We start from the raw sequence: 25,588 nt of genomic DNA on the forward strand, positions 1-25,588 counted from the left end.
TCCTCTTAGTATCCAACTGTATAAGATCCTGACGGATGATTTTATTAATCTCCGTTCGTGTAATTGCCAGTGATGGAGCCTCAAGAGAGTATTGGTAGGGGGGCAATCTTTCCATACTGAACCCGTGTCTCTGAAACCACGAAGACAGTTGCGCATACCAGCATGATGTATCCCCTTTCATTGCTAACTGTCGAGAGGATTCGAGGGCCAATCTAGTATAGTGGCAATTATTTGTATCCCACAAACTATGTATAAAGGACACTGATATGGTAAGAGCTTCAATTTCTATCGGAGGGGCAGCTAGTTCCGCTCGGATAATCGCGTGTGGTACGGAGGCCTTGGCTCTAATCATTCGGGAAATCATAGATATGCTTTATGGGGTCCAGATTTGGGGACCATCTGTGGATCAGGATAATTGGAAGCCACCACAGTATCAAAGAGCCAAAGTTTTGTTCGTGGTTCCTGAAATTGCACTTGTGAACACATCCTCTCCAACCCTCCCAAGGCCGCAGAGGCTCTGGACAATCTAGCCTCTGCTGCTTTCTTAAGAGTAAACTTCGGTCCTGCAAATACCACACCAAGGTATGTGTATGCATCTGTGTACTCTACTGTATCCTGGCCATATGCAAATGTAGGTGCCGATCTCCTAACCCACTGCGGTGTGGTGTTAAACACCATAACTTTGGTTTTACCCAAATTCACCGACAGTCCGCTGTCCTCCGCGAATTTATGTAATGCATCTAACTGCCTCTGCATTCCATCTGGTGATTCTGCTATCAATACAATATCATCTGCATACAACAACAAAGGGATCCATGACCCTGCAAGTTGAGCACCTCTATCACCCTCTCTATCAATGTAATCTGATACCTCATCTATATACATACCAAATAAAGTAGGGGACAATGGGCATCCCTGCTTTACTCCAACAGTGGAATGAACAATGTCGGAATCCCCTTCTGGAGTACGTACATAACCAGTTACTGACCCATATAAGGCCATGATCCCCCAGATAATCTCTTTGGGGACCCCTAACTCTTGCATCCTGCGCATCAATCTGGCCCTTGGTACTGTATCAAAAGCGTTCCGAAAATCCACAAAGAAACAATACATCCTTCTCCCGCTTTCTCTTCCTTCCTCAATAATGCCTCTGAGCGTAAGAATATGATCTAGAGTGGAATAACCCCTCCTGAATCCAGCTTGTCCTGTTGCCCTTATGCCCTCATTCTCTGCCCATCTACTCAATTTTTGTTCCAGAATGGATGCGTACAGTCGGGTCAATGTGTGACCCACCATAATGGTACGGTAGTTCCCGGGTATCATAGGAACCCCTGACTTGAAAATAGGTACGATGGTAGATAATTTCCAGGATTCAGGTAATCCTTCACACATGATCCGATTAAACAGACGAGCAAGGACTTCTGAAAGTAGATCCCTTGCATGGATCAAATGTTCTGCTACTAGACCCTCATGATCATATGCTCTTCTTGTCTTCATCTTATCAATGGCTTTTTCCACCATTTCCGTAGTAAAGAAAGTACTAGTAGCAGGGCATGGCTCTAGCGGATCTGGTAGTGGAGGCTGTCCAGATACCATATATAATGATGTTACATATTGACCCCAAATCTCACGAGAAGTAATCGTCGGAGGCGGTGAGTACGCGTGAAATAAGCGCCAGGCCTCATGTGAGTCCTGACTCAGGAAGAGCTGATATAAATCCTTCTCCAGTTTGGCTAAAAATGCCCTTTTCTTGCAACGTACTATACCCCGAAGAGCAATCCGAGACTGCTTATATGTGTTGATCCCAAGTGTAAGCTCTTTTTGTACTTGGGTTCTCGTCTCACTGCATTCCTCGTCATACCAACTTTCTGAGGCATGATCCCAGATCCTCTCTTCGGATCAGGTTGAGTATGTGGGTATGCCTCTTGTGCTGTTCCATGTAGTATCTCTGTTAACTGAGAAGTAATCTCCTCTATAGTATATACTGGCTCGGCTGCCCACATCCTATTATAGATCTTTGCCACATAGACTGAATCAGTCTCTGGTGTGAAAGTATATCTTGTGTGTGTCTTCTTCCTTGGTACTTGAGAGGCATTGTATTGGAAGGAGATTGATAAGGTCAAGAGAGCATGATCCACTGCAATCCCAACTGGTCTGGGTCCCACCTTAAAGTCCTCGATACTAGAAAGAAAGCTTGGCGAAGTCATGACATAATCCACTGTACTGGCCCCATCCCTGTGCGGGAAGCATGTGAATCCCCCAGATAAAGGGAAATTCTCTAGACCATTAAGTATGGCCAAACCATGTGTAGTTGCCATCTCCATGAGATGTCTACCATATTCAGTGTGTTCTTTATCCTGTGAGTTTCTAGTAAGCCCCCTCTGTGATAAATCCACTTCTCTAAGCATTTCCTCAGAGGTATCATAGAATACTGCTTGAGAGTTGGCCGTTCTGGCATTAAAGTCTCCTAAGAGAACGATGTCTCCATCTCTAGAAAACTCCCATATGTCATTACTCAATATGGAGAAAGGGGACTGTCCTTTAGGTGAGGAGTAGACTGATGTACTTGGAGGGAAGTAGCATATAGCGATATATAGAAATCTACCTGTCTCGGTTCTCATTCTCACCCACATATACCTTGCTTGCTCATCTTTCTTGATGATCTGTAGTAGTGGTTTCAGCTCTTCTTTAAATAAGACTGCTACTCCTCCTAAACCCCGGCTACCCCGTAGAGATCTTTTGTCTGGTCGACCAGCTGTTTCCCATAAATAACCCTGAGAGAGAGAGAGAGAGAGAGAGAGAGAGAGAGAGAGAGAGAGAGAGAGAGAGAGAGAGAGAGAGAGAGAGAGAGAGAGAGAGAGAGAGAGAGAGAGAGAGAGAGAGAGAGAGAGAGAGAGAGAGAGAGAGAGAGAGATGAAATGAAATGAAATGTTATATTAACGTCTTCAAAAGGCCAAAAGGACCTATGAGACCAGAAAGTTACAATGTGGTGGATTTGATACAAAGTCAGAGTAACAAGATGACAGAATAAAATATTATGGAATCCTAGACTGCTGGGTGTGGACTAAGCAGCTAAAACAGCTAGCCAGGATAGCTAGATCATAGGAGATCCAACATTGGTCGCTGGCAGATCTCATCAATCTCCTCCATGGTCAGTAGTCTGACTGGGCGTTATGCATGTCGAGCCAAAGTGACCTGGATCCTTTGATGCAGCCTCTGTCTATGTTGTGTAGTCCTCCGCAGTCGTGGGCGTCTAGATCTCCCCAGCTCAGTCGCTCGTTCGATCAGTATACCTCTGGTGTAAATCGACGAGCTCTGCTGTGGTAATAACTCCTCCGGGTGTCCAGTGGCAGCTCTAAAGAAGTCTGTGATCTGTCTCTGAGACTGGCTAATCTTTGCTCTCATCAAGCTCTCTCTGTGTCTGTGCAGCTCAAGCAAAAACAAACCCATGCATCTCTGATCCTCGTACCGCATGACTCTAGATGGTCCAAAGCCCTCTCTGAACAAGCAATGGAAGCGGCCTCGTATCTCGTAGTAGACGGGGCAGTGGCATGTGTAGTGCAACTCTGTCTCAGGCTCGATGTCACACAGGGGGCATGTCTTGGCCTCTTCTGGTACTCCGCTGTATCTCCCAGTCTCGATCCGCAGCTGGTGTGAAGATGTGCGTATTTGGCCAATAGCACATCGTACCAGAGTTACCCGGAACGCGGAACGGGAACGGTGACGGGCCTCCCTGCGGAACGGGGGAACGGGAATGGGCTCGGAACGGGAACGGCGTGGAACGGCAGGCTAAAAAAACACCCAAATATTATTTTTTTTAGCGTTATGTGTTTGAATACAAGTAGTATTAGAGTTCTTTGACTCTAATATCCACAAAAAACACGATTCGAAGACCATTTAACCTTATTATGACTTGATTGGGATGTGAGGCGCCCAGAGTACATAGCCAGATGAACAACAATGAGCAAACACAATGCCCATAGTACATACACAATGCTCTCAAATAATTGCAAGAGTAGTAGTCAGAGATAACACTTTGGAATTAATTATGGCTAACATAGTAACAAGCCTCAAGGGCCGCCAGCGGCCAAGGTGCTACAAAAAAACCAAAGAGGGGCAAAGTTCAAACCAGACTTCAGTGACCACAATACCAAAAGACTGAAGGTGACAAATACCATAAAGATGCTAGTAGCTACAAATGGCAAAGAGGGCAAGGCTCAAGCAGCCATACAAAAAGGTGGATAAATGGCAAAGACTCAAAACTCAAGAGCCACTAGCCTGAGAGGCCTCCCAATCCGTAGTAGCCGGCTGTAAATCATGCACATCCTCCCATTCCTCATCATCGAGGTCTAGGTCCGGCTCGATCTCAGCCACAGATGAAGTACCTGGTGTTGGTGGATGTGCATCTCCACCCGCCTGAGAAGCCTCTTGCTCCATCTCCCACTGTGTAAAAGGATCTGTCTGTTTGTCTGTACTCTTGCAAAGCATTTTCAAATTTGCGCTGACGAAGACAAGATCATTAGCCTTCTCCACTCCAAGCCGATTCCTCTTCTTGGAAGCAATGTGGCTAAAGGTACTCCACAATTGCTCCAAGCATGAGGTACTAACTGACTGGCTGAGAATACGGATCGCCAATCTCTGAAGCTCAGGGCCATCATAGCCATAGTCCTCCCACCAAAGCACTGAACCTATTTTCCTGCGATCAATCTGAGCATCTGGACTGCCAAATGACCCTCGCATCTCTCTGTACTGTCTCAGCTGATCTCTGACAATGCGTCGCCCATCTCTGTCTAGAACCATCTTGTTTAAGATCTCTGTAAATTGGTTCATGACTTCCCTATCTGTCTCTTGCCCTGCACCTTGGAACTCTGGATCCACCATGTACGCTGCCCCGTGTAAAGGAGAGGCATATGAATTCCACCTCGAGCTGCAAAGCGCATGGATCTCCTCATATCGCTCTGCGTTCGGCTCAAGCTGTGCAAGCTGCTCAATCATGCGGTCCATTGCCTCATAAATCTTGCCAATGCAAGGATCCATGCCATCCAGAACTCGAAGCAAATGAACCACCGGTTTTACCTGTGCATCTAGACTCTTGAGCTCCTTCCAGAACTCAAGATCCTCTGCCTTATCCTTGCACAAAATCCCTGCAACTGTCTTTGCATAGGGGGAGGTGGTGAACTCATCACTGATGAAGACCTGTCGGACCGCATTTTGACATTCAGACAGCCTGCGTACAAGAAGAAAGTTGAATGCGAAGCGGGTATCTGAATACTTTAGAAGCACTTTGCCGCCCGACCTCTTGAGGTACTCACTCCGAACCAAGTTATGATTGTTGATGAAAGTAACCATCTTCACTGCATCAGCAATGACTGGAGCAATCCAGTCTAGCTTGCCGATGTCTTTCAGAAGGTTGTTCAAGCAGTGTGCCATGCAAAAGCACACTGTCACATGCTGATAGTGGCCCTCTATGATAGCTGCTGCTGCCCTGTTTGATGCCTCCCCATCTGTGACAAAGGCCACCACGTGTTGCTCACCGATGGTTTCTATGGCCGCTGTCCACTCTGCAGAGAGGACATCGGCGGACTTGCCACTCTCAGTGGCATCATGAGAGTGCACAAAGTACATCTCTCCACTGGAGTATGCGACGAGACCATGGATAGATCTCTTCCTTGTATCGCTCCACCCGTCAGCAATGAGGGAAACGCCATGTTTTGCCCAAAGACGCTGAATGTTGAGGGTTGCTTGCTCCACGATAGCCTTCTCTCGATCGAGCAAGGTGGTTCGGAGAGCCTCTGAAGATGGCGGCACATAGCCGGTGCCATACTCTCCTATCCGTTGCACCATGACTTTCCAATACTCCGACCTATTTCGATCAAACATAGAAGAGGTTAGTATCAAAAAAGTGGAAACGACGATAACGAAAGAAATGAGAGAGAAGATTGATGAATCATAAAACAATGTACATACCTCGCTGCGACAAATGGGATATGGTCGTGATAGAAGAATCGGGCCACGGCCGCATCCACCTCTTCTTTCTTCTTTGGGTCCCAAGAGGTGGTAAGGGTCTTTTGGCGACGAATTGGACCTTTTGAAGATGCACCAACACCTACACCGGGTAGAGAGGAAGAAGGGAAAATGAGGGTCTTTGGATCAATACCTTTGCGTGCCGGCTTGGCTTTATGGTTGAATTGCCGATCCTTTTCCTCGAGCACCTTCCTCTTCTCGATGGTTACGTTGGCACAAAATTTCACCTCATGTCCCGGCACTCGAAGAAAGTGTGCCCTCACTTTGTCATGCCCCCCTTTCCGCGTGTAAGAGCATAGCTTGCATCCCCATGCACGAGAACCTCCCGCCGCCGACAAGGTGCCCTCCGAGGTCACTTCATCCCACCACGACCATTCCTTTGCCTTTTGAGTGTTGCCCGCATGAACGGAGGGGGTTGAACAAGAAGAAGAGGCCATGGATGATGGATTATCTGTGAAAGAGAGAGCTTGATCTTGAACTTTGAGAGAGAGAGAGAGGGATTGAGAGAGAGAGGCTTGCCGCTTGATTCCGTGAGAGCTTGAGCCTTGAGCCTTAAAAGTTGAGGGTTAGAACTTAGAAGTTAGCCCAAGAGAGAGAGAGGTTGAGAGCTTGAGCCTTGAGGCATGCCGCGGCGCCACACTATGGCTTGAGAGTTGAGAGCAAGCTAGGGAGAATGAGCTTGGCTTGAGAGTTGAGAGCAAGGCTCAAGCAAGGGAGAATGGGCCTTGAGGCTTGATGAGTGTGTGAAGAATGGGGGAGGAGGGGGGCATTATATACTTTTTTGACTGCTGAAAATGGCCGTTGGCTGCCTAACAGTCATTTTTTTCAATTTCAAAAACTGCCGTTTATGGCCGTTGGGGCCGTTCCGGCCGTTCCGGTCCGTTCCATCCCGTTCCTGCCCGTTCCGGTCGTCCCGTTCCGGTGACAGTTTCCAGCCGGAACGCCGTTCCGTTCTGACGCGTTCCAGAAAATCCCAGCCGGCAGGCCCGAAATGTCCGTTCCCTAGTAACACTCCATCGTACCCCATGAGATAGGTGAGTGTCCATGTATCTGGGCCTCATCACAAAACCATCCTCCGTAAGCTGGAGGAGATGCTCTCTGTAGAAAGCCATAGAGAGAGAGAAGAAGAAGAAGAAGAAGAAGAAGAAGAGGAGAAGTATTTTAACGTCGTAGGAAACTATCCCAAGAGACCTTAAAGATCTATCCGACGAGGAGAGTTGAACTCGCTGCCTCTACATATATGATTGTGAATTGTTCAAAACATGTAAAGGCCTATGTATACTTTTCTTAGGGTTGTTGGCATGGGAGAAAGATTGGCAGGAAAGGCCCATCTACACCCTCTAGAAATTTCTTTTCAGCAACATGAGACATTATTAGAGCAGAATTAGCCACTCCACCCATGCTACTTGAGGCTATTTTTTACATAGTTACAGGGGATGGGGGGACGGGCCCTAGGGCCGGGGGACGGCCGTAACCGGGCCGGGAACGGCTTGGAACGCCGAGGGACGGATGGAAAACGGGCCGGATGGGCGGGTCGCAGGGGGGACGAACCTGGGACGGCCGGGGCCGGACCGGGGTCAGACGGACCGGACGGGGACGGCAGGGGTCGGACCGGAACAGATTCAAAAAAATGGCCGTTTTTGACCGTTTGCAACGGCTCTGTGCAGCCCCAACTGCCATATTTTTTTAAGCCTTGGCCCTTGGGAGGCTATAAAAGGCTCCCTTGGGCCTCTTAATACTCATAGTCTCAATGCTCAATGCTCATTCCATTTCCCTCAAGCTCAAGGCTCAAGCTCATTCCATTTCCCTCAAGCTCAAGGCTCAAGTTTGAACTTTGAAGCTCTCCTCTCCCTCTTCTACCCACTTTGAAGCTCTCCTTTACTCTCTCTCCACACAAGCTCTCCTCTAACCCTTCTAACTTCTAAGCTCTACTCTCTCGAGTCTCTCGACCATCATGTCATCTCAAGCCAACTCCACTTCTCAAGCCGCTTCTTCTCGAAGGAGGCCCGCCGTGCAAACGTGGTCGTGTTGGGATGAAGTCGAATTTAGCTCGCGTGGCAAAGGTGGCGGTGCAAGACCATGGACGTGCAAGCTATGTCCATACAAGAGATCGGGTGGTTCAAACAAAGTGCGAGCCCATCTTCTTCATGAACCCGGTCACGAGGTGAAGTTTTGCCCTCATGTAGCTCCCGAGAAGAGGTTGGATCTTCTTGAGAAGCTCACGGTGTATGAGGTTGCGGAAGCGGCCAAGAGGGGCCGTTTTGTTGCCGTTGATCCCTCCGCCACGGCGACACCGCGAGAGCAAAGGGAAGCCAACCTTGACGACATCTCTCGAACCTTCAAGAGCCATGGATCTACACCGTCCTCTTCCCTTCCGCATCGCCAAACCACTCTCAACGAAAATTGGAATCCTAAATTGAAGGAAGAGGTGGATAGGTCGGTTGCCCGATTCTTCTTCCACGACCACATTGCCTTCCATGCTTCGCGGTGAGTTTCCCTTGGCATATGCACATTGCAATCTTCCATTTTGTATTCATAATGGGTTATAATTTCTCGACTCTCCATACTAACGCAACATGCTCTATTTTGTGTGGATAGGTCTCCATACTTTCGAACCATGGTTACGAAAATAGGGGAATATGGCTCCTCTTATGTGCCACCTTCATCGGAGAGGCTTCGCACCACCCTCCTTGACAAAGAGAAGCTTGCCGTGGAGCAAGCGGCCCAAGCAACAAAGGATTTGTGGGAGACCAATGGCGTCTCTCTTCTTGTAGATGGATGGAGAGACACCCGCAAGCGGTCCATCCACGGGGTGGTGGCCTACTCTCGGGGGGAGATGTACTTTGTGGAGTCACATGATGCATCCGATAATGGCAAGGCCGCCGAGATGCTTGCTGCGGAGTGGACAAGCACCATAGAGATCACCGGCCCGGAGAATGTCCTTTGTATGGTTGCAGATGGAGAGGCGTCAAATAGGGCAGCCGGAGCTATCATTGAGGACATGTATCCCAGCATCCATGTCACATTTTGCATGGCGCATTGCCTCAATAACCTCCTCAAGGACATAGGGAACTTGTCATGGATTTCACCCACCATTGGTGACGCCTCTCGAATTGTCTCCTTTGTGCTCAACCATCAAAAAGTGCGGCATGAATTCTCAAAGAGGAGCCACTTGTCTTTGCTCAAATATTCAGAGACAAGATTTGCATTCAATTGGCTTATGCTAGGCCGCTTGTCTACATGTGGCGGAGCCTTAAGGGGCCTCTTTCTCAGTGATGAGTTCCAGGCCATGCCGGAGTCTACATCAGCAGTAGGATTGAAATGCCGAGAATGGGCCGACGACGCCGCTTGGTGGGAGGAGGTGAAGACTCTTGACGCCATGGTCAAGCCTATTCTACACCTACTTCGAGTGGTGGATGGCTTGCAGCCATGCATTGGCAAAGTCTACGAAGCCATGGATCGGATGATAGAGGCACTTGAGAAGCTTGTGCCTGACCCTGTTCAGTATGCGGAGATTCATGGCTTGCGTGAGTCGAGGTGGAATGGATACTACTCTCCACTTCATGCGTCAGCTTATGTGCTTGACCCTGAGTTTCAAGGAAGGCGTCAAGAGACCGACAAGGAGGTGAGCAAAGGATGGCGGTTTGCATTGGAGCGCCTTGAGCCTAGCAGTGACATTAGGCGCAAGATTAGAGACGAGCTACTCAACTACAGGCAAAAGAAGGACTCCTATGGATGTGTAGATGCACAGCTTGATCGCAACAAGATTGGCTCGGTTTTGTGGTGGGAGGACTATGGAGGAGATGGCCCACATTTGCAGCGCTTGGCTGTTCGTGTCCTTAGCCAAGCATGTACCACTAGTTGCTTGGAGCAACTATGGAGTGTGTATAGCCACATTGCCTCTAAGAAGAGGAATCGCCTTAGGGTTCAGAGGGCCAATGATTTGGTGTTTGTGAGCGCTAACTTGCGCATGCTTGCCAAGAGCATCTCACACAAGGCAGATCCTTTCACTGAGTGGGAGATGGCACAAGAGAATCCATCTATGGCCAATACTCTTTTGGAAGAGCTAGAGGAGGATTTCGAGCCTCAATGCGAGCCTCCTGAGCCGGAGCCCTCATACGTCGTTGACGACCTCGACTACGACGATGATGTGGAGATTCAGCAGGCGAGCACTTCTTGAGTTTGATGATCATTGATCACTCGACTCTCGAGTCTAGACTCTTGAGTCTACGACTCTACCTACTACATAGCCCTTTGTACTTTTTGTTATCCTTGAGTCTAGACTCTTGAGTCTACGACTCTACCTACTACATAGCCCTTTGTACTTTTTGTTATCCTTGAGGCCTCAGGCTTGTCCTAAGTTCTTTAGGCTTTTTGACTCTTGAGCCCTTGTGGCATGCACTTCTAATTTTGTATCCATCGATCATCGATGTTTTATTAGCATATTTCAGCCTATATGACTCGTGTTCTTTGGTCTATTTAGTGTAAATTTATGGTCAAAGTGATGCTCTATGTGTGTGGCATGTGTGTAGATCAAAAAATGCCAAAAAAACTCTCTTTTTTTTTTGCCGTTCTGAACCCCGTCCCCGTTTCTTGACTTTTGCCGTCCCGACCCCGACCCCGACCCCGACCCGCCATCCCATGTAACTATGATTTTTTAGACAGTTTTCCTCACTCAGAGGATGAGAGAGATGAGAAGTTTTGTCATACTCCTTGAGCTGAGAGGTTTTGTCAGCTTTGCACAAAGAGGATCATTGAGAACGAGGAGCACTTTGTCTACAGATGTAGAGTATATGAGAGTATCAAAGACGTATATGAGGCTCTTTTCACAGGAAAGCCATCCTACAACAGCTCATGAAGTATAGAGATCAGTGTTAGTTTGGCCTTTTTTTGTGGAGATACATGGACACATATAGACATTGCTGGCACTTGTAGCGGTACCAAACGGTGGTAGACAGTCACACCTTACAGACTTCTTCCAGAGCACCACAACTCTACCACCACTCATCACATAGACACAGAGAGGGGTAACCCTACAGTAGGCTGAGATGATCAGAGCTAGGAGACCCCCCCCCGAGCTCCAGGATACACGGCTTGGAGACTCCATCGCATGTAGATCCAAGAGATCCAGACTCGCCACCATCAGGCAGCCCGGAAAGATTTTTTCTGATGCTGGAAGACCAAGCTGTGATCATACAAGCAGCCCTTACACTATACCCACCATGTACCAGATCTTACACCCCCAATTTGATATAGGATGGAGCTAGTGAGCTTGATGCACTTCATGATTGTACTTCTTTGAGCACATAGATGTGCACCCATACCCCCTACAGATAGAGCCCCACCATCCACTCATACACCATGTATCTTGCATCCTAGCCTCCCATGGATCAACCCCCTCCTCCCTTACCACAAGACCACATTTTGTTACTTTGTACTTTTGTCCTTTCCCGATAGATAAAAGACACAAACATGTACATTTGATTTGTCTCATAGGCTGACTTCGGCCTCTAATAGATATATCTTTCTTTCTTTAGTTTCTAGCTCTAAATAAAGCCTAGTTTGGTTAATACACATCCCTCGAGCTCAACTACTTGACTGCAGCCATAAGATGCAAGCAATTTTTGCATGGCACCAAGTGAAAAAATTGTTTCCCTGAACAATATAGAGACATCAAAATTCAAGGTGATCAAAGTGCAATTGACATTTTCAACAAATCATATTCTCTCTGGTAACATCTTAGGCCCCTTTTGCAGCGTTGAAAAACTAAGAGGTCAATCAGAGATTTTGACAAAGGGCAGGAACACAGAGTAAACTTTCTATGAGAGACTACACATAAAAATGATACACCAGTTTTGTGAAATAGATGAAAATTTCACAAAGGAGCACTTGAAGATAGTTAAAATTGCTGTATGTTAATTACTCCTTAAGAAGCTCCAATAGTTGCATCTGGCGATAGTCTTGTGTACGACTGTAAAGCGCGAACTCTTGGCATGAGACAACGTAGTTAAACTTCAGGTTGACCAGTGCTTGAATATCAATGTGGGACCTTTGAGAGTTTGAATCCTCAGTGGCGGGATCTTTAAATCTTTCATAGATCTCTGCATCAAAGAAATAAGAGATTCACTTTCTTGTTATTCCTCTCAGCAGAAAATGCCCTTGGATTAAAAACATTACAAGTACATAGGTCCTTACAGTGGTGACAGCCACACATGGTACATGCCATTATTTAAAAGGACATCACACATTCAAACTTTTCGAAGTTCTCACCGTTATCTGAAGCTGTATCTAGAAAAGCTTGCAGCTCCAAAGCTTTCTGATAATAAGACATTCCCCTAACTGAAAATCAATGGACAAGATGCTTCAACGTAAGCAATAGATTAAAAACAATACAATTTTGATCTGAACAATGTGCATTGATGAGACACGAGTTAGAAGCTCTATGTACCTGTTCTTGCAAGAGTTGGCAAACGAAAAGCAGCCCATTTACAGGTTTCTTTTGCATGCAATTTAGCATCACTCCCGTTGACACGCTCTTGAAAGTTGGCCCATTCATCTAAGCATATACCGTAGTTTCTCATTGAAGAAGGTATAGCAACCGCTTCAGCTTCTTTAACCTCAAAGAGTTTCAACTTACCTGGGAAAACATGTTGAAGATAATCAAGAATGGAAACTCCATCATCATTCTCTTCCTCCAACATAGGTTGTGGAAGAAGTGTTTGTTCATCATAATATGGGGTAAGGACACTGTTGCAGCGTTGCAAAACAAAGCAATTAGTAGACTTTAGCCAATTAAGACAAACATGCATTTTATTGACGAAGCAATCAAAATTCCTTCTAGGGTATCTTGTTAATCAACAATTTTCCATAGAAAACCCTATCACATCTGACACGGTTGTAACTTTTGGTCTCATCATTTTGGCCTTTCAAACATGTTATATAACATTTCTTTTCATTTCTTTCATGGCTAATATTTGGAAGGGATAAGCACCTCCCCGTATGGTGATGTGGCTTGCTCAATATTCTGGTCTCTCTATCACCTAAATACAGCCTGGTGCAACATGCTTTCTTAGATTGAATTCGGGTTTGTGATGTTTTTCCCACTTTTTTAGCTAGCTGGTTTGGCATCTCGCTGCTGTTCATTTTTCCTTTTATCCACGATCACCTCTTCTATCCGACCCGAACTGCACAGAGGCTGGGTGGGTGGGCATTAGTTTGAGCATTCAAACCTGGGCAAAGTTATCAGCGTCAGCTTTCTTCAATCTTTCTTTGGTTGCAATTATCTGTCCTGGTTTCATCAACCTTCTGAGATAAAGCATAAAACGAAAAATCCTAGTAGGAAAGTTAATGAAACTAGTAGGCAAGTAGGATACAATCTCAAGTTACAAATTGTAGAATGGAGGTATGGCAATGAGGACTGTAATAAAATAAGACATGCCAAGTCAAAGATCTACCGCAACACAAGCGAGGAAACCGCAACAACTGAATAAACTTGAATAGAGGAGAGAGAGTAGAGGAGAGTCAACACGGCATGGTAGAGGTCCAAACCAAGATGCACTGGCCAAGCAAAGACTGGAGCCCCTTCCAGTATGTCTTTATTACTACTTTGAACGAGTACAATGTCAGAGTGTCCTCTCTTCCGCAGTGCTCCCAAGCTAATCTACCAAGAGAGGAGAGGCCTTGGCACACTTATAAAGTCTTTTGGCCTATCACAAGAGTAGTTACATGAAAAGCATCAATTCTAAAAGAAACTGGACGAAAATTGGTGCCCCAAAAGCTGCAGCGCGGCTTGTGGAAATCCGTACAGCTGCAATGTCAGCAATCAACGCAAAATTTGGATGTGTATATACAGCTTGCTACGTCCGCATGGATACGCAATTATGGAACCTGCTTTATTTGGAAAAGGTTTAGGCCCCTCGGTCGATTTTGGTAAGTTGCTAGGGTTAGGTTTTTGAGCCTAACCCTCTGTGGGCCACTCAGCCTGAATTTGCAAGTTGGTAAGAACTTCCTCTGCTTTTTTCATTAAGGTTTAGTCCCCCTTAGCCAGGTTCTACCCCCCTCTGGAAAGAATTGTAATCAGCCCTCGATTACGCTTGCAAAATAGACATAGGACAAAAAGTAGTTCAATAGACAATGACTCTAAGTGCTGACGTACTAGACCACACATATGTAGCACTTGCACAACGATGACAGTCACTAAATATTCACATCACTATCCCCATAGAGATCTTAGATGAGAATCATGATCATTGTGACGTATTTAGCAATCACATCTAGACCACGCTGATCTTTTCACGCATGCCTTGATCATTACTATCACATTCACATCGACTAAGATAAATTGTTGTAGCCATTTCATATTTCTGATGCGTACTCCAATAACACACATGATAGAGCACATGTAACATATTCATGTTAGGAATTCCATTTTAAATGTACATCTTTACGTAAAGTAATTCCACAGAATACTATCAGCCTGTCAGTATCCCTGAAATCTCAAAAGAAACGAGTGACTTTATTCTTTTTTTTTTCCAAAAGAGAAAATCTTTCTATTAAAATCACCTCAAGGGCACAGACCCCAAGGTAGAATTACATCAGAATAATACAGAGAGAACGCCATAAATGGTATCACCAAAAGATAAAAAATCTATGGCAATCTAAGATACAAGATTGCCTCAAATCAAGGCTAGATATGGGGGTTAAGTCTTGAAAACCTCCTAGGCATCTTCAAAGACTTAGCAGACTTCTTAGCACTTTCTACCAAAGAAGGAAAATGCCGCTCATAAGCTGAATTTATGCCTTCAGAACTGCTGCTGATATCCAAATCACTGCCCTGAGGATCAACTGGCGGATCGTGAAGAGCTGGTAAAGAAGTAGTATCCGAGGAGAGAGGAGAAACGTTTTCTCTTCTTCTATACACAAGCTTTGGAGCCTCTGTCCGTCTTCTTTTCTTCCCTTCCTTCCTCCTAGCTTTCTCTGCTTCATTTCTTCTGCTTACCAAGTGATCTTCAAATCCCCCATTCACATGAAGTGCCTCTTGTTTTGAAGCTTGCTGCCTTTGATAAGGAGAAATCCTGCGTCGAGTACAATCTGCAGCAACACGGCCTTTTCTGCCACAATTAAAGCAGTGACCAGGAAGACCAATGAAGAAAACCCTCTGTAAAATTTCTCCCCCATGAATGGTCGGGAGCCAAGGATGGGAAGAGCACCATCCTTATGGAGATTGTGCGATCCTCATCATGAGGAATCATAGCATCTCCAACTACAAAACCCATACATCTCCCAATTTCATTAACATGCGGAGCAAATTCTGGAAGAAGTCCTAGGAATCTAGTTGTAACTGCAGTTCCACCTACAAGTCCATTTAGATCCATTCCCTGTGTCCATCTGGCAAGAAAGCATATGGCAAAATGAAAGTCCACAGGGCCCTGTGCTAAGACCTCCATGGCTTGACTTTCAGACTCGAACTATTGCTAATTGGACTATTTTCTTATTTTTAATGATTAATCTCTTTTTCAGGATATTTTATTGTGTGCACTAAGAACTGTTAAAAGATTGTAGCTACAGGAACTGCCATCAAGAACGGACAACTCTGATGTGTCATTTGATGGGTGACGGTAAACATCGCGAAGGAGTTTCCGTAAGTTCGGTGGAAAGGGCCGGGTTACGAGTGCCCCTGATGCGTCACATGATGGGTGACGGGTGCATCAGTAAGGGGGCATCCCGTAGGCTAAGGAGGAAATCCGAACTGAGTAAGAATATACGCGTAAGAATGCAAGCACAAGAATAAAGATGGGTTCAATGAAGCTTTTTACGAAAAGAGGAACAATCGCGGGAAGGCAGACGCTTTCCCGCGAGGAATCTATGTTTGCATTGCATTCGTGCATGTGGTTGCATCCAGGGACGCCTGGGAAGTGTTGTTAAATGCATTGGTTTTAACTTATAAGGTTTTATTGAGTTTTTGGGCAAGTTCAGACCAATTTTAAAATATGCCGGCCGCCCACTTAATAAGTGGGCAGCCACTTCGAAGATAAAGCAACAAAACCAGCCAGCGAATTCTCTCTCCCTATTTCGGGTAGAACATCGCCGAAAAAAAAACCACGTGATCTCTACGCGAGCAGTTATTCGTGCCGTGGCTAGGGAGCTATAAAAGCACCACATGCCCTCACTCACGGGAGGTACCAACATCAGCAAGAGAAGACTCTGCCGCAAGAGATCGCGAGACTACGAAGCACGGAAGTCGCTTTTCCCGCGCAAGAGCGACGAATGAAGAAAACGAATGGAATTGATGCAGCCAAGCATCCAGACAACACTATTGGCGTGAGACCACAGGAGGCAAGAGAAGAAGCACGTGCCGAGGTGCACAAAGGATCTTCGGATCGGAATGAACGGCCTACTTCAAGGAAAGGCCAGGAAAAAGCGCTCTCTCTGCTAGACGAGAGCAAGGACATCTCTATCTCATCTCCATCTTACTCTCCTGATTATACTTCTACTTCTCGATCATCTCGTCAGAAGAAGGAAGCCGCTACTACTGCCACTACCCTACATCAACCTAAAGATAAACCTCGATTCAAGAAGCAAGGTCGCAAGTCTCAACATCGCATGAGAGTCTTCAAATCAGGCGACAAGGACATCAAGTTCGAAACCTACAACAGACGGAGAGACATCTCCAAAGCACTATCCTTCATCAGACAGTTTGAAGTCGCCTTTACCAATGGGCACTTCACAGAAAAATCCAAATTACGCCATGTGGGGATGCACCTCAAGGAAACGGCAAGTAATTGGTGGTTAGCCAAGATTCTGGAAGGTTCTCAGGCCAGAACTTGGGAGAGCTTTAAATCTGAATTTTATGAACAAGACTTCGAGCAGGAAGTACGGAAGGAATGGGACTGGCTTGCCCAGAAGGAAAATGAAAGAGTAACGACTTATGTGGACAAGTATTGGTCGGTTCTTCTGAAGGTCACTCCCTTCATGAAGATTGCCGACGAGGAAAAGAAACGAAAGTTCGAAGTGGGTCTCCAACCGCAGCTTCGAAAGAGTATGAAGGTGTATCCGCATGATACTCTTCAGAGGATGATGGAGTCAGCAATCATTGCTGAGGATTTGCACTCAACTGGGACTCCCAGAAAGATGGAGCATAGCACTTACCGTGCAAGACAAAGAGGGGTCTACGATGACCAAGGGGGCCAAGGAAGAAAACGTCCTCCATCTAGAGACGATGATCATTCTAAGAAGCCAGAGGGCACTAGCAAGCGAACTAAGTACCTTTCTCCTACTCAACTTCAAACTTTCAGAGAGGAAGGAAGATGCTTCTACTGTGGCGAGAAAGGACATATGAATCCGGACTGCCCGCTAAAGCAACAACGGCAAGAGCAAGCCTCTACGAGGCAACAGAGCGCAAGGAAGGAACCCGCACCACCAAGTTCGAACTCCATTCCAGATGTTCAAGGAAACACAGAAATGGAGAAAGGGAAGCGTCAACTTCTGAAGGGCTGGGGGTCTTTGAACAACCAGCGAGTACTGATTCTTTATGATCCAGGATCCACGGATAACTTCATCTCCCTGGATACTGCGGAACATTTGTGCCTCACACCGGCTCAGCTTGGCACACCGGTTACATCCGGATCGGCATTCGAGGGGTCGACAACCAATGCAACTCCCGTGCAAGGACAAGGACCGCGAATCATTTTTGATGGCACCCATCGAGGGATGTGATATCATCTTGGGTATGCCATGGCGCTTTCACATGACACCTATTCCCGATTATGTGGAAAAGACCCTCACTTTTGATCATGGGGGTAAGAAAATAAAGATTCAAGCTGATGCAGGAGATTGGCAGTTCCCAATTGTAAGCCATATCTCCATTAAGAAAGAAATGAAGAAGTGTGTTTCTGCTTACTTGATTTTTGCAAAGGATAAAACTAGTAGGGACTCTCTCTCTAGTTTGGAAATTAAGCGTCTTCAATTTATTGAAAAGTACAAGGATTGTTTCACGGAAACACTTCCTGATGAACTCCCTCAGGTACGCCCGGAAGATCACCGCATAGATCTCATAACGGGTAGCTCGCCTCCCAATCAACCCCCTTATCGGGTGAGTCTTGCTCAGCAAGAGGAAATTTTGAAGCAAGTCAACGAGCTTCTAGAGAAAGGGTTAGTACAACCAAGTGCTTCACCCTACTGCTCTCCAGTTCTACTTGTGCAGAAGAAAGATGGCATGTTTCGAATGTGCATAGACTATCGGTCTTTAAACAAGATCACAATCAAGAATCGCTTTCCGATCCCTCGGATTGATGATATACTTAATAAGTTGCAGGGTGCAAGTGTCTTTAGTCGCATAGACTTAAAGAGTGGGTATCACCAGATACAGATCGCCCCTGAGGATGTCCACAAGACTGCTTTCCGCACAATCTTTGGACTATATGAATTTTTGGTAATGCCTTTCGGCTTGACCAATGCTCCTGCGACCTTCAATCGCATGATGGACCGCATTTTCAGCCCGCATCGAGATTTTACGGGAGTATTCTTTGACGACATACTCATCTTCTCTAAGTCAGAAGAGGAACATCGGAAGCACTTGGACTTGTGTTTCAAGAATTGCGAAAGCATGAGTTGCATGTGAATGCAAAGAAGAGTGATTTCTTTCTCTCAGAGATACACTATCTCGGCCATATAGTCTCTCACAATCAAGTGAGTATGGATCCTGCCAAGATCCGAGTGGTAGAAGATTGGCCTATTCCCACTACGGTACATGATGTACGTAGTTTCCTGGGATTATGTTCGTATTATCGAAGGTTTGTTCGAGGATTTGCTCATGTAGCAGGACCACTTTATGACTTGACAAAGAAGAAGATTCCTTTCAGATGGGGATCTAGACAACAAGGAGCTTTTGATCGGCTCAAGTACTTGCTAAGCCATGGACCTATTTTGATAGTGCCTGACTTAAGAAAACCATTTGAGGTTCACTGCGATGCTTCATGCGATTGCATCGGAGCAGTGTTAAACCAAGAAGGCCATGCAGTGGCCTACGAAAGCAGATGGCTTAAGGATGCAGAGTTGCATGCATCAATCTACCAAATAAACTCACGGCTGTGATTCACGCCTTATCCAACTGGAAGCACTATCTTCTAGGAGCGGATTTTGTGATCAAGACTGATCACCAGAGTTTGCGGTATTTTCTTACGCAAAAGAAACTATCTGAGAAGCAGATGAGATGGGCAAACTTTTTGTCTATGTTTCACTTCCAGATCCTTCACACGGCTGGGAGTAAGAATGTGGTCGCAAACGCATTGTCTAGGCGGCCAAGGGTGAACGCTATCACTTCGGTGTATCACCAAGAATTAGAAGCACTACCGGATTTGTATCCGAATGATCTAGACTTCTCCACCGTTTGGGGAAAGCTACATCGTGGAGAGAATGAGTTCCCTATTCCATTCGGGACGGTTATCTCTACCACCATCAGGCTATATGTGTGGCGGAACCATTAAGAAAGAAGATCATGGATGAAGCATACACTTCGCCTTATGCGGGTCATCAGGGTATTCTCCCTACGACCTTAGCAATGGAAAGATATTTCTTTTGGCCTAGCCTTAAAGCAGACATTGATAAGTACGTCAGGGAATGTTTGGTTTGCCAAAAAGTGAAGTATGATCGGCATAAGACGCCTAGGTTGCTACAACCTTTGCCTGTGCCTAATGAACCTTGGGCAAGTATTGCCATGGACTTCATCATGGACCTCCCTAGAACTCAGACTCGAAATGACGCGATCTGGACCATTGTGGACAGGTTTAGCAAGCAAGCACACTTTATACCAGTCAAGAAAACGATAAAACAAGATCATATGGCTAGGGTCTTTCTGGCACAGATCTTTAAGCATCATGGAATGCCTATGTCTATTGTGAGTGATCAAGATCCTCGCATGAGAGGAAATTTTTGGCGTGCCTTGATGGATAATCTTGGTACGAAGCTGAATTTTTCATCTGCCTACCATCCTCAAACGGACGGGCAAAGTGAGATAGCCAATTCTACAGTATTGGATATGTTAGAAGCTTATGTGTCTGACTGGCAATCTGACTGGGAGGAATATTTGCCTCTTGTCGAGTATGCGTATAACAATACCATACACTCATCGACAGGGAAAGCACCTTTTGAGATTCTATATGGTAAGCCTTTGCTTCCACCCATCCTTTTAACTAAGGATAAGATCTTTGCAACAGATGAATTTGTCCGGGACTTGGACACAGCCTACGGGCAAGTTAGGAGAGCTATTCTACGCTCTCAGGAAAAGCATAAGAAAGCTGTAGACAAGCACAAAAGGAATCTAGACTTAACAGTCGGACAGTTAGTCTTACTCAAGTTTGAGAAGACAAGACTTAAGAAACAAGCGTCTCATAAGGGGAAGGTTGTAAAACTTTCTACCTGTTATTATGGGCCGTTTAAGATCACTGAGAGAGTAAATGATGTCACGTTCCGATTAGCGCTACCGCCTAATTGGAAGATCCATAATGCTTTCCATGTCAGTTTAGTCCGGCCGTATGTGGGACCGCCTCCAAGCCAGCCTAGTGCTGAGGAACCTCCTGAGGCTGAGGAAACGGAAGAAATACTCCAACCGGAGTAGATAGTAAGTCATCAGGAGCGGTCTCTCAAATCCGGAAAGATAACACGGAAGTATTTGGTTAAGTTTAAGAACTATTCGAATCTAGATGCTCAGTGGATGACGCAGGAGGAATTAGCAGCTTATCCCGAGATACTGGAGGTATATGTCCAAGCACTACAGTTGAGGTCAACTGTTTAGAAGCCAGAGGGATGTTGCTAATTGGACTATTTTCTTATTTTTAATGATTAATCTCTTTTTTAGGATATTTTATTGTGTGCACTAAGAACTGTTAAAAGATTGTAGCTACAGGCACTGCCATCAAGAACGGACAACTCTGATGTGTCAGCTGATGGGTGACGGTAAACATCGCGAAGGAGTTTCCGTAAGGTCGGTGGAAAGGGCCGGGTTACGAGTGCCCCTGACGCGTCACATGATGGGTGACAAGTGCATCAGTAAGGGGGCATCCCGTAGGCTAAGGAGGAAATCCGAACTGAGTAAGAAAATACGCGTAAGAACGCAAGCACAAGAATAAAGATGGGTCCAATGAAGCTTTTTACGAAAAGCAGGAACAATCGCGGGAAGGCAGACGCTTTCTCGCGAGGAATCTATGTTTGCATTGCATTCGTGCATGTGGTTGCATCCAGGGACGCCTGGGAAGTGTTGTTAAATGCATTGGTTTCAACTTATAAGGTTTTATTGAGTTTTTGGGCAAGTTCAGACCAATTTTAAAATATGCCGGCCGCCCACTTAATAAGTGGACAGCCACTTAGAAGATAAAGCAACAAAACCAGCCAGCGAATTCTCTCTCCCTATCTCGGGTAGAACATCGCCGGAAAAAGAAAACCACCGTGATCTCTACGCGAGTAGTTATTCGTGCCGTGGCCAGGGAGCTATAAAAACACCACAGGCCCTCACTCACGGGAGGTACCAACATCAGCAAGAGAAGACTCTGCCACAAGAGATTGCGAGACTACGAAGCACGGAAGTCGCTTTTCCCGCGCAAGAGCGACAGGTATCTATTGTGGATTCGCCATACGAATTGTTGTCGCGTGTTTGTGTGGTTTGTTTTGCAGGAATCTCCCGTCTTACGGGAAGGCCCTTCACGGGAAGTACGGCTTCACGCCTAAGTCCCTTACGGGAAAGTACGGCTTCGCGCCTAAGTCCCTTACGGGAAGAAACGGCCTTGTGCCCAAGCCCTTTACGGGAAAGCACGACCTTCGGGTCTAAGATTACAGAACGGAGGGGTTTCCTCGGGTTCTCGTGCTTGTATACGAATTCTCCCTGAATAAAAGAATACTCTTAATGGGGGGGGGACCAGCCCATCTTCTGGTCCCCAATACTGTGTCGATCTTCTCCCTTCTCTCACATTTGCAAAGTATTTTAATTTTTAGATTTTCAAGTGCTCGTGTACGCTCCCGTTTTGTGACACGAACTGCACCCTGAAGAAGCCTCTCCCGAGAGGGGAGACTTTCACAATCTTAAAATTGACGTGAAGAAGCGAAGCTTGAAAGTAGTCCTTCAATAGCCTTGCTGAGCATAGACTTCCCACCACTTTACAGGCCAAAGAATAGGACTCCAAGCTTACGGTAGATTCGTGGATGGCGCGCAAGGTGTTAGAAGAAAGATGAATACCTATTGCAGAAGCGGAAGGGGGGGGTCGGAGGGCTTCATAAGGGTCTCCGAAGAGGAACGTCCACCCCTGCAGCATCCATCTACTTCCCGACATAGATTTCCATATGAATCCTTGTGTAGCTTGGGGGGGGGGAGATAGGCGACTAGGAGGGGGTGGCAAGGGTAAGGAGGCGAGCAGATAGGGAGGGACGAGGTAGGGATGGGAGGCGAGCTGGGAGAGGGGGGGGGGGGGGGGGGGGGGGGGTATGGCGAGAGCGGCAGGAGGCGGGGAAGGCGAGGGTCTGAAGATATGGTGAGGGCAACAGGCAGGGTAGGCGAGCATGTAGGGAGGGCCAAGGTAGGGGGGGGGGGCGAGCTGGAAGGATGAGGCGAGGGAGCGAGCAGGAGGGGATGGGGCGTTGGCAGCTACAGGATATCAGCGCGCGGCTCCCTAATGCGGTATCGAATTGCTCATCTCGACCCGCTTTTTGGTCTCGAGTGACTTTATTCTTATCGAGGTAGCCTGTGACAAAAAGAGTGGAGTGTCTCCTCTCTTGTGTAGCTTGCATCGCACAAGATCCAACCTGATGATTCATCGGTGACCTTTGAAATAGTTGGTGCTAAACAAAAATCCTCAAGGTAAAGATTTAGTATTTGAGGAGTATCTGCTAAGCCTTCTCCTCCATCCACTTGGCATCAAGAGCTGGACAATTCCTGAACTTGACTAAATACCGTCGTGTCATCTTAGCTTTCACTTTCCTTTCCTTGTGAGCCAGGACCTGTTCTGGAATGAGTATCTCTTCTGTCTCTTCTACTTTTGGTTGCTCCTCTGGCTCCATGTCCACTGGCACTTCGCCTTTCAAAGGTCTCAATAGACTCACATGAAATGCATTGTGAATCTTCCTAGTACCTGGTAACTTCAATCTGAAGGATACATCATTTTGAGATAGCACAAAGACCTGTATAAGTGTGCTAGGGCCTCTCCTCTTGGAAGATCATCTTGGGAGCATTGCAAGAGAGAATAATCTCAAATGTTGTACTCTTGCAAAGTAATAACAAAGAACTACCGAAAAGCGCGCGAGTCTTTGCTGTGCATCTTGGCTCAGAACTCCGCCGTGCCTTGTCGACTTCCCTCTACTCTCTCTCCTCTATTCAAGTTTATTCAGTTGTTCCCAGTTTTCTCACGTGTGTTGCAGTGTTGCTACAGGCTGGGACACTCCAAGTGAGAAATCAATAGCAACATACAAACAGAAACTATAAATAACTGAACTTGAATATATATATATATATATGTGTGTGTGTGTGTGTGAGAGAGAGAGAGAGAGAGAGAGAGAGAGAGAGAGAGAGAGAGAGAGAGAGAGAGAGAGAGAGAGAGAGAGAGTTGGCGTGGAACAACGGAGTTCTATCCCTAGATACACTAGCCCCAAAGATTGGCGCCTCTTACGGTATTTCTTTATTATTGCTTCACAATGGTACAATTCCTCGAGGGTCCAACTCTTTCCAAGACAAGGGATGTGTAGCCCTGGATGTGTAGCAAGGCTACAGTGTCCCTGGCATAGGATAGGCAGTTAGTTTCAGTTGATCTCAGTTGGTCTGGAGTTCACACTAGATGGACTCTCGCCTTGGCAATGACACGTGGCAGTGATACGGGTGGAGGTCTAGGGGACACCGTAGCTAGATCACCATCACTGTAGTTTGGAGATAGGTTTAGCTGGATTGAGATATCTCTAGCTGTTGGTGGCTCTTTACGATACATATTTGTGTGGTTGGTTCCAGTGTGCGATATATCATCATCATCATCATCCACTTGTATGGTAGAGCGTCTCAGTGATACGGGTGGAGGCCTAGGGGACACCGTAGCTAAATAACCACCACCGCAGCTTGGAGATAGGCTTAGCTGGACTGAGATATCTCTAGCTGTTGGTTGCTCTTTATGATACATATTTGTGTGGTTGACAAGTGCAGTGAGTGATTTTGGAGGGACCCTTTCTCCTCAGCTGACCATCTAGGGGTCCCTTTCTTTCAGTACACTGTTCGAATGAGGCGTCACATACTGGCAGCACAGAGAGAGGCTCATCCTGCTGCAACACCTCATTGGCAGGAGGAGGGTCTCACACCTGAGTTCTTGTCAGTCTTTTGGGCGAGGTTGTGGGACGCTAGACAGCCATGGTGAGTCTCTTTGTTCCAGTGGCTAGTTGCACATAGAGCTACAACAGTGGGGAGCTGGCTAGTACATAGTGGCCTTTCGACAGAACATGTGCAGCTTGTGACCATCCTTTGGAGAGTCAGCGTCACTCTCTGTGGGACTGCCCCATGGCACAACAGGTTTGGCTTTGGGTCCTTCGGCTGATGACAACGCTTTCCACAGCACGACAATACACTTGGGGGGCAGCTGCTTGGTCCACTCTCACGGGCCCTGCACTACAGTTTGAGCTATCCTCCACCAGTAGGATGATAGTGATACAGGAGGGTCGACCTACACTCCAACTTGCTATAGAGCTTACCCCACATGAGTGGTGCAGTGAGAGAGAGGTGTGTTGAGAGCTCTTGTAGCCTGACACTCTGGTTCATTTGGCGGCCCTACTGCGGAATCCATGAGTGGAGACTGTTATAGATTTTTGGTTGGAGTTGATCCATACTCTCATGGGCCAGTTTGAGAGACTTCAAGGTAGCTCCGACTGCATGCGGGAGCGCAGAGAGGATTTCCTTCAACTCTAGCGCCCTGGGCCTTTCTTCACCATGGTCCGAGGTGAGCTCAGATGGCACTACCATCCACCTGTGTGGCTTTTCCCTCCTCCCATCTCTTGATTTAGCCCTCATTGGGAGAGTCTCCCCTTATGGTTGATGTAGCCCTCTCTAGCAGAGGTGGTTGTAGTCCTACGGACAATTTTATTAACTAATACAAGGATCTCTTTCTTGGGAAAACTAAATTTATTGGCTTGCCATACATTCATTATAGTCTACTTGAATAGGCTCATATTTTCTCTTATTATTCTAAACCTCACCGAGATGGTGAGTAGTCTTGTGGCGGGCAACTTGTAGCAGGGCTACAACGTCACAGGCACATGACCGCTCACCGTCTCGGTGAGAGGAAGACTGAAAAACTGTGAAAGAAAACCACTAGCTACTGCATATGTACAATGGTGAGCTCCTGAATCCGTCATCCAAGAGATAGAGTGGTGGCCACTACTGCACCCGAAGTATCAGCCTCTGGAGGTGGAGCCATCAAATCAATGGTGGGGCCCTACTGTATGTGAGCTCTCCTGTCCGTAAAACTGGGCTCCCTAGGAAGGGACCAGCCACATGCTGTTGGGCAGATGGTAGCACATGTCTTGTAGTGTACTGAGGACGTCGAGAAAC

General features: G+C 46.5%; 1 protein-coding gene across 2 annotated transcripts in view; it reads right to left on the reverse strand.

Moving 5' to 3' along the window:
* LOC147444499 (callose synthase 3-like) overlaps positions 1 to 25,588 on the reverse strand; it is a 283,316-nt gene that overhangs the window by 96,379 nt on the left and 161,349 nt on the right. For both annotated transcript variants that reach the window (XM_086527094.1, XM_086527095.1), the window contains 4 exons: positions 12,662 to 12,771; positions 12,473 to 12,580; positions 12,295 to 12,363; positions 11,948 to 12,125 (listed from right to left, as the gene is read on the reverse strand). In XM_086527094.1, coding sequence (XP_086383220.1) covers positions 11,948 to 12,125; positions 12,295 to 12,363; positions 12,473 to 12,580; positions 12,662 to 12,771 — 465 coding nt within the window. The remainder of the gene's footprint in view (positions 1 to 11,947; positions 12,126 to 12,294; positions 12,364 to 12,472; positions 12,581 to 12,661; positions 12,772 to 25,588) is intronic.

Source organism: Adiantum capillus-veneris, chromosome 13 (assembly GCF_014529385.1).
Source record: "Adiantum capillus-veneris isolate H3 chromosome 13, ASM1452938v2, whole genome shotgun sequence".
NCBI classification, from domain to species: Eukaryota; Viridiplantae; Streptophyta; class Polypodiopsida; order Polypodiales; family Pteridaceae; genus Adiantum; species Adiantum capillus-veneris.